Here is a 9,014-nt window from a genome sequence, read left to right on the forward strand (position 1 = left end):
GTCCAAGACAGTCCGAAACCTCATCCAGGATCAGATCCACAGTAAAATAAAACCTAAAACAATTTTAAGGAAGTTCTTCCTGTAGATGCAGAACCTTAAAGCTCCACTCATCACATGGACAAAGAACAGAGCTTATGGAGGAAAGTTCTGATATCAGATGGAACAAAACCTGAAGGTGAGGCCTTCAACCCCAAGAACACCAAACCTACCATCAAGCATGGAGGTGGCAGTATCATGCTCTGAGGCTTTCTAGAAGAGCTTCTGGAGTGGTTTCAGACTGTTTTGGGCGGGTCTCTGACAATTTTTAGGAGTAGTTTAGGTTTGATTTTGGTCCCAGTTCTGTACTGGTTCTTGACTTTTTTTAGGACTGGTTTCAGGTATTCTGTCTGGTTCTGAAAAAACTTTAGACTGGTTTTGTTCCTGATTTTGTACTGTTGAGGACCTTTTTAGCACTGTCTTTGATGGGCCTTGGACTCTTTTTACCCAAAAACACCAAACCGACCAAGCATGGAGGTGGCAGCATCATGCTCTGTGGAACTGGAGCTTTCCACAAAGTAAATCAGAATTCGTTTTATTGCCAAGTAGGTTTTTACACTTACAAGGAATTTTCTCTGGTGCTCTTGATGCAAGTACAAATGAAATAGTAAGTAAAAGAGATGTAAGAAATGTATGATAAAATAGACAAATATACAAGGTATACACAGTTACTACACAGTAGTAATTAATGTAGGAATAATGATGGAATAATAATGATGGAATAATGAAAAAGGAGGATCACCTCCACGTTCTTCAGGAGAACCTAAAACCATCAGCAGAAGGTTGATCTTGGACACAGTTGGATGTTTCAACCAGACAATGACTCCAAACACTCATCAGATGTGGTAAAGAAACGGTTCCATCAGGCTGGAATGAAGGTTCTAGAATGAAGGTTCTAGAATGAAGGTTCTAGACCGGTCTCCCCAAAGTCCTGACTTAAACCCATCAAGAACCTGAAGAACCGGGTCAGAAAGACCACAAGTTTAGTGGAACTGAACCAACTCTGTCCAGAGGAGTCAAAGATAAACCAGCAGATTGAAAGCAGAAGAACTAAACTGAGGAGAAAATGAACTAAATATTAGAGTTTCTGTTTGTATATTTATGACCCAACAGATTGTGTCATATTTCCAGAAAACCTTTCATGAGTCTATGAAGGAACCAAAGTCCATGATTGTTTCTGGACTGCATCGATCACATGTTTGACTCTAACCAACCAGCAGTCAGTAAATGAAGCTCCTCTTCCTGTTCCAACCAGCAGGTGGCGCCTCAGGCAGCAAAGACCATGTCTCCACCGTTTCCTCAGATGGGTGGGTTTGGAGGAGGCTCTTCTAACACGTTTGGCCAGATGCCGACAGGTGCTGCCCCCACCCAGACCAACGCCGGAAACTACCCCCAGATGAACTCTCGGCCCAGCATCAACACCAACGGTTACGGTGGGTACCGAGCAGACATGGTGGGTCTCTGGGGTGTACTGGGGCAGGGTCTAACTGGTCTGGATTGTGTCCCAGAAGGTTCCCAGTCCGGAGCCCAGTTCCCGTCTCGAGCGGCGGAGGCGGTTTGGCCTCAGTGGCAGGGCCAGCAGCATTCCCAGAGCAACGCCGAGCAGCATCCTCACGCCCAGGGAAACCAGCCGGACATGTTCCCTGTAAGTTAGAACAACGGTTCTGTTTCAGAGGCTCAATGCCAAACCATCATAGGCTGGACTGATGTCTGCTCTGGATTATCTATCTGTCTGTCTGTCTGTCTGTCTGTCTCTCTTGTTTACATTTGTTTTATAGAAGTATCAGTTCATGTAAATATCTGTTTCTATCTGCGTTAGTCGTCATTAAGTGGGGAGCGAGTATCCTGAAAAATCCCTAAATCCCAAAACTTGTTGTTTGGACCAGCCCTAGTATTCTGTCTCTTAAATGAATGTTGTCTCTGATCTGCTGCAGGACGTCCTGTCCATGCTGGACCAGCCGGCCAACTTCAACGGCGACGACTTTGAGATCCCCATGTACCCTCCCTTCAACGAGTGACTGTCAGCTGATCCTCTCCTCACCTTCAGCTCTTCTTCAGCTCTTCCTGCTCTCCTCAGCAGTTCTTCTTTGCTTTGCATGGCTCGTGTTGCACAGCAGCTACAAACGGAGGATCCGGGAGGAAAACCCAGCGTTTCTATTGACTGAAAGATCCATTATCTGGACAGTATTCCTAAATCCAGCACTCCAGCTACCAGCTAGCAGATACCAGCTAGCACCTAGCAGCTAGCACCTAGCGGCAAGCAGATACCAGCTAGCAAATACTAGCTAGCAGGTAGCACCTAGCGGCTAGCAGATAGCACTGCCCAAAGCTTCACAGCCTCCTGCTGTAGATATATACAGTAAATATCTAAAATATATCAAAGACGCACAATCACACTGAATAGGTCGCACACGCACACACACACACACACACACACACACACACACACACACACACACACACACACACACACACACACACACACACACACACACACACACACAAACCTGAACACAGACACACACAAAGGCCTTTGGTTCAGTTTTTCTCAGGCATTGACTCAGAGTGTTGCAGTTTAACCCTTTAGATAGGTCACCTGGTGGAGGGGTTCAGGTCTGGATCTACACGGTTCAGGTCTGGATCTACACGGTTCAGGTCTGGATCTACAGGGTTCAGGTCTGGATCTACAGGGTTCAGGTCTGGATCTACAGGGTTCAGGTCTGGATCTACAGGGTTCAGGTCTGGATCTACAGGGTTCAGGTCTGGATCTACAGGGTTCAGGTCTGGATCTACAGGGTTCAGGTCTGGATCTACAGGGTTCAGGTCTGGTTTTATCCACTTGGGTTTCTGTGGCGTCGCCGATAAAACTCAACTTTATCAGAAGGTTTTTCTTCTTCATCTGTGAACGTATTTGATGTTACCACGGCAACCTACTGTTAACCAGCTGGAGATGGAAGATGATCTGTTCTCTGCTACATACAGACAGGATGTTCTACCACCGTTTAGACGTTTAGGGTCACCTAGAAACCTCCTGATTCCTGAAAGAACAAACGAAAGCTAAACAGCTTTCAACACGTTCTGGTCAAATGTTGGGTCGTTCTGGGAGATTCAGAGTTCATCAGGAGGTAGGGCTGGGCAATATGGCCCCAAAATAAAATCTCAATTTTTTTTATTTTTTTTTGTCATCTTGGACGATTTTAATGGATTTTTGTTGTTTCTTTGCGGTCTGTTTGCTATGGCTAGTGCTAGCCATGCCGCACTCCCGTAGCTGCAGCACTCTTCCCATTCTTTAGGATGCCTCTGTCCGAGGTGCTGAAAGAGGTTAGTTGTGCTGCTACTCTTCGTTTTCACAGTACTTTTGCAAACCTTGCACATGACTGTAGTTTGCTCTGTGTCAGTCTTGTCAAAGCCGAACCACTTCCATAGAATCGATGTAACATGAGGCCCTTTTCTCATGACCAACTCTTCGTCTGCTGTTCTGTCCGCCATGACGGGGGTGTGAGTGTTTTGGTGGAAGGAGATGAGAGGCGGAAGCAAACGCCAGTGCAGAAGAAGAATCTGTATTGTTATATATTTAAGCTCGCCTCGATTTTACGATTTGGCAAATTTTCGAATCATCAGGTTTTAAAAAGGCGAATTAATGGAATCAATTCGATTTATCACCCAGCCCTATCAGGACGATTTAGTTCCAAAGCAGTTTAGACGGTGTTTAGCTGATTCTGGACACATTTTGAGTCCATTTAAACAACTTTCAAAAACATTTTAAACAGATTTAAACTCATTTCAGGCACGTTTCAGGTCATTTCAGACAGTTTTTCACTACTTTTGGACAAATTTCAAGTCATTTTTGGCAAATTTAACTGGTTTTGGACAGGATTTAAGGAATTTTGGGCCATTTTGAGTTAATTTAAACAACTTTCAAAGCATTTTAAACAGATTTAAACTAATTTTAGGCAAGTTTCAGGTCATTTTAGGCAAATTTAACTCTTCTCGGAATATTTTTGAGTCATTTTGAATGCGTTTCAAAGCATTTCAAACTATTTTTGGCTCATTTTGGAGTTTCGGGCAGATTGGAGTTTCAGGTCATTTTGAAACAGTTTTGGGTTATTTGGGGCGTTTTTGAGTCCTTTTTCACCGTTTTTTGAGCGTTACTACAAAGTTAATGTGGTAAATGACTGTTGTAGCTGTAAACGGCTGATTTTTAATGGAATATCTCCATAGGGGTACAGAGGAACATCTCCAGTGTTCTAATGCTACATGCTGTTAGCGAGCGGTGCAGTTCTGTTAGCACATGAATAAAAGTGTGAGTTTGTGTCTGGGTGACCCTAAACTGTTGAACGGTGGTGTATTTTATATATAATATATGTATTAATGTGTATTTCTATAACGGATGCAGACGGATGGTTCTGGGTTTATTCTCTCCTTCGTAACCCTGTAAGACTTTTTGTACTCGTTTTGTAAAAGAAGCAATAACTACCAGGCAGGAATCGTGTTCTTCTGAAGCCATTCTTTATAAATGTACTCTTTGATTCGTGTTATTATAAAATGTTTGGATGGAGTTGAAAGTATTTTATTGTTTTCTAATCTCTTCTCTGATTGGTCGAACGGTTTGATCAGGGTATTCAGGATTAAAACGGAACCAGCAGCGCTAAGAAAGTCCAAAAAGTTCTGTTTGTTTTCAGTGTTGGTCCTCTGATTTGTGAGAGTCTAGGAGGAGGACTGAGCCTCTCCCAGGATAGAAGAACGTCTTTGTTCAGGATGGAGCTCCAGACGTTTAATCAGTGAAGTGTGAATCTAAAGCTGAGCCCTGATGTTCCACCCTCTGATGATGTTTGTATGTAAACCTGTAGATAATCGTCCAGTTCTCCACCATGTCGTCTCTTTGTTGCTCCAGATGTCTCTGATCGCTCTGTGTCCACGTTTTTGTTGTTTTTCACTCATAGAAACACAAATATATAAATATACTGTATATGAAATTTTAATCCAGAGAAAGAAATGTTTGGTTTTTGTATTAAATTGTTATATTGTCAGAAACAAACGAGTTGACTTCATTCCTCTTTAGAAAAACGAGATTTCACATGATTCATTCAAAAGAACTTCAAGTCCAGACGCAAGAATAAGGTCTGAAAACATGCTTCACATCATGATGCCGCCTCCACCGTGCTTCACATCATGATGCCGCCTCCACCGTGCTTCACATCATGATGCCGCCTCCACCGTGCTTCACATCATGATGCCGCCTCCACCGTGCTTCACATCATGATGCCGCCTCCACCGTGCTTCACATCATGATGCCGCCACCACCGTGCTTCACATCATGATGCCGCCTCCACCGTGCTTCACATCATGATGCCGCCTCCACCGTGCTTCACATCATGATGCCGCCACCACCGTGCTTCACATCATGATGCCGCCACCACCGTGCTTCACATCATGATGCCGCCACCACCGTGCTTCACATCATGATGCCGCCTCCACCGTGCTTCACATCATGATGCCGCCACCACCGTGCTTCACATCATGATGCCGCCACCACCGTGCTTCACATCATGATGCCGCCACCACCGTGCTTCACATCATGATGCCGCCACCACCACTCGGTGGCAGCAGAGGAGTCATAGAGTCTTGGTGGCCTCCCTCTCTCGTCTCTTTCTCCTTCAGAGGAGTCATCGGAGTCTTGGTGGCCTCCCTCTCTCGTCTCTTTCTCCTTCAGAGGAGTCATAGAGTCTTGGTGGCCTCCCTCTCTAGTCTCTCAGGTCTTGAGGACGTCCTGCTCTAGTCACATTTATTCATGTTCCATTTTCCTTCCATTTCTTAATTATGGATTTAACTGGACTCCAGGAGATCTTCAGGAATTTTAAATGTTCTTGTATCATCCTGACTGATGCTCTTCAACAACCTTTCCTCAGAGTTTCTTGGTTCTTCATGGTGTACTTCTATCCACCAGAGACTTCATCCTCCAATCACTGACCTCAGATCATCTGAACTCCACTAACTGTGAGACTTCTAGAACCAACTGACTGCAGCGGAGTTGAAAGTTGTGCATCTAAAGCGTCTTTTTTTCTCATCCATGGATGCTTCTTCCTCCTCTGGACCTCCAGTGTTGTTGTTGGTTCGGCTGATCACGCTCATGCAAGAGTCATGGCTGTTTTACTTACATCCGTGCACGTGTTCACTTCCTGCCAACAGTTTTATGTTCTTCTCTGGAGCAGAAACAGAAGCCAGCTTTGCTTTGATCGGCCGGTATCTGCTTTCTTTCCTCTTTCTGAGGATCTGCGGTCGTCTTCAGGGATCGGATTCCACCTCGGTCCTCCCTTCTTTCACAGCCGGGGGTGAAAACAGACGGATTAAAGCTTCAAGAGGTTTCCTTTACCACTCAGCCTGTTCAGGTTGCTCTGTACTGACGGCTCTGCTGTAAATCTAGTGTTTCTGGTGTCATTTCAACATGTTTTCTGTTTTAAATCCAGATGGGTTGGTATTCGCCTGGAGTCACTTTACATGAGTGTCTGTTGGTGGCATCAGGATACAAGCAATCTGCATGTTTTTGGTTGGGATCGGTTTCCAACCCCTCTCAAGTGGATTAAGGAGGCGTCAGATCCTCTTTCTCCTCTTCAACCTGCTTCCTTCTCTGCATCTCGACCGGTTGGATTTTTCCAGACTTTAAAATGAGCCAAACCTCAAACACCGGCGTCCTCTTTGTCCCTCAGCTTTGTCCGGATCTTCGTGGTTCGTTGCCGATCCGGTGACTCCCGTTGAGGTGTCTCCTGTACCGGCTCTCCTGAAGAGGTGCCCGGGTGTTCTAATCTCAGGAACAGCCTGATCGTTACCAAACTCCTCATTAAGTTTTCATGGAGGACCAGGTGCCAAATGGGGCTCTGAGTGTCCGGCGGTTCGTCTGATCTCTGGGAGGACGACCGAAGGTGTCAACGATGGGAGGACATGTGGGAATAAGGGACAGGATCTGAGGTGCGGATTGGTTGGGTTGCCCGTCATGGACCCTCCGATGCTCCCGGTGGCCCGGCTGGAGGTGGACGTGGATCTGGGGTTCGCCCTCTTCTTCTTCTTCCTGCTCTGCTTCTTCTTGCTGGTGACCATCGTCCGATGTGCTCAGATGGTGTTGGATCCATACAGCTCCATCTCTGTCACCACCTACCAGGAGGAACAAACTGAGGAGTGATGGAAACCAGACCCAACCAACCACAGCAGCTTTTCAGCCGTTTCCTGTGACCGAGACCCGATTTTAACGGTTCAGAAGCAAAGTTTTCTCCAAACAGCTTCAGCAGCTTCCAGTCGTGAGTAAACAATCACAGGAAAACTCCAAATTATTAATAAACCTCAAAAAAATAGATTTATGGTGAATTTATATTTAACCAGCAGGTTTCTTCTGATGAGAAATGACAAAAATGTCAAATAAATGCATAAAAGTAGTTAAGATTCATCATTAACACCTTTAATTTGATGTCTTCTATCTCTTATTTATGTCATTTCCTGTCAGATCAAATAATTCACTGTAAATCTAAAGTTGCCATGAAAATGAGCATGTTGAAGGTAAAACTGTACATGAGAGCCACCAGATTTAGATTTATAGTGAGTTTTTATTCAACCACCAGGTTTGTTCTGCTGGAATGACATAAATAAGAGATCAAAACACCGTAAAACATTCAACTAGAGATGCTGATGATGAATTTTAACTGTTTCTATGTATTTATTTTACTTTTTTTTTCGTGCTTGCGGCATTTCCTGTCAGAATAAACCTGTTAATCAAATAAAAATTTACTATAAATCTACATTAATTTATTCTCAAATGTAGTTCAACCCCAAATTATTCATTTTAATGCCAAATTTTCATTTTAAATGATTATTTATTTGATCAACAGGTTTCTTCTGACTGGAATGTCATAAACTAGAGATAAAAATATTGAATAAATGCATAAAAGTCGTTAAATCCATCATTCTTAATTATGTCATTTCCAACCAGATTAAACCTGTCGGTTGAATAAAAACTCACCATGAATCTTGGTCTGGTGTAGAAATGAATAATTCTGGGAGAATCATAAAACTTCATTTTAATTTTTAGAGATTTTTTTAAATTGGTCTTTTCTTCTTGTTTTAGACAGGAGATAAGAGGAGAAATGGTGTTCCAGATGTTCATGATGATTTTTTTATATTTCTCTCAAAGACGCACAAAAAAACTGGAAGAAACTAAAACTAATGTGTATGTTTTTGGATTTTTTACTCATATTTAACTTCAGTTCATCCCCAAAATGAGATTTGAGGAGAGTTTTTATTACATTAACAGGTTTTATTCTGGCTGAAAATGACAAGAGATGAAGCATGGAAAACTTTGTGTTGATGACATTTTTTTCTGTTTAAACTCAAAGGTCGCCATGAAAAACTGGTAAGACGCTGAAATTCTACCAAATAATGTGTGTATTTATGACATACTGGAGACTACACGCTCTGAAAACCTCTGAAAGACGTTTAAATACACAAACATCTTCTGCATTTACAGAGAAACACGTTCCTAAACCGTCTGTGTGTGACAATAATAATAATGATAATACATTTTATTTAAAGCGCCTTTCAAGGAACTCAAGGACACTTTACAAAGGAATAAAAAGCAACAACAATAATTAAAAACTATACAATAAAAATAACAAGAATAAAGAAAAGAACAACAAAGAGGTGCATATCAATAAGAAATCTGTGAATTACTGCAGAATCAGAGTGAATATCTACCAGTTTAATGCTGTTCAGATACAGGTTTAGAGGAATAACAGCTGGAAAAAAGGTTTTGTTCAGTAGTTCTGACAGAATATTAATAGATTCTGGATGAGGAGAGGAACAGACAGGAATTACGCTTGGAGCTGAAAATGACCAAAAAAAACCAACAAAAAGGTCTAAGATACCAAAAAAACTGACAAAAAAGACTGAAAATGACAAAAAACAACAAAAAGATTGAAAATGATTTTTAATAA

The 9,014-nt window shown here is 42.7% G+C and overlaps 2 protein-coding genes across 18 annotated transcripts in view; both read left to right on the forward strand.

Annotated features, from left to right (window-relative positions):
- LOC110967973 (aryl hydrocarbon receptor nuclear translocator-like) overlaps positions 1–5,074 on the forward strand; it is a 32,626-nt gene extending 27,552 nt beyond the window's left edge. For 3 of the 17 annotated variants that reach the window (XM_051956527.1, XM_051956532.1, XM_051956530.1), the window contains 3 exons: positions 1,292–1,469; positions 1,545–1,681; positions 1,971–5,074. In XM_051956527.1, the coding sequence (XP_051812487.1) occupies positions 1,292–1,469; positions 1,545–1,681; positions 1,971–2,054 (399 nt within the window). In that variant the 3' untranslated portion in view covers positions 2,055–5,074. The remainder of the gene's footprint in view (positions 1–1,291; positions 1,470–1,544; positions 1,682–1,970) is intronic. The other 14 variants (XM_051956528.1, XM_051956531.1, XR_007945381.1 and 11 more) reach the window with 13 other exon arrangements.
- A 1,504-nt stretch (positions 5,075–6,578) lies between these two features.
- Positions 6,579–7,286, forward strand: LOC127536586 (cortexin domain-containing 1-like). Its single transcript, XM_051957383.1, has one exon. It carries the CDS (start codon positions 7,028–7,030, stop codon positions 7,211–7,213), a length of 186 nt encoding a protein of 61 aa, XP_051813343.1. The 5' UTR covers positions 6,579–7,027; the 3' UTR covers positions 7,214–7,286.
- Positions 7,287–9,014: the final 1,728 nt, after the last annotated feature.

Source organism: Acanthochromis polyacanthus, chromosome 12 (assembly GCF_021347895.1).
Source record: "Acanthochromis polyacanthus isolate Apoly-LR-REF ecotype Palm Island chromosome 12, KAUST_Apoly_ChrSc, whole genome shotgun sequence".
NCBI classification, from domain to species: domain Eukaryota; kingdom Metazoa; phylum Chordata; class Actinopteri; family Pomacentridae; genus Acanthochromis; species Acanthochromis polyacanthus.

Coding starts and splice junctions, on each gene's coding strand:
- LOC127536586 (XM_051957383.1), top strand. CDS start 7,028: ATGGACCCTCCGATGCTCCCGGTGGCCCGGCTGGAGGTGGACGTGGAT.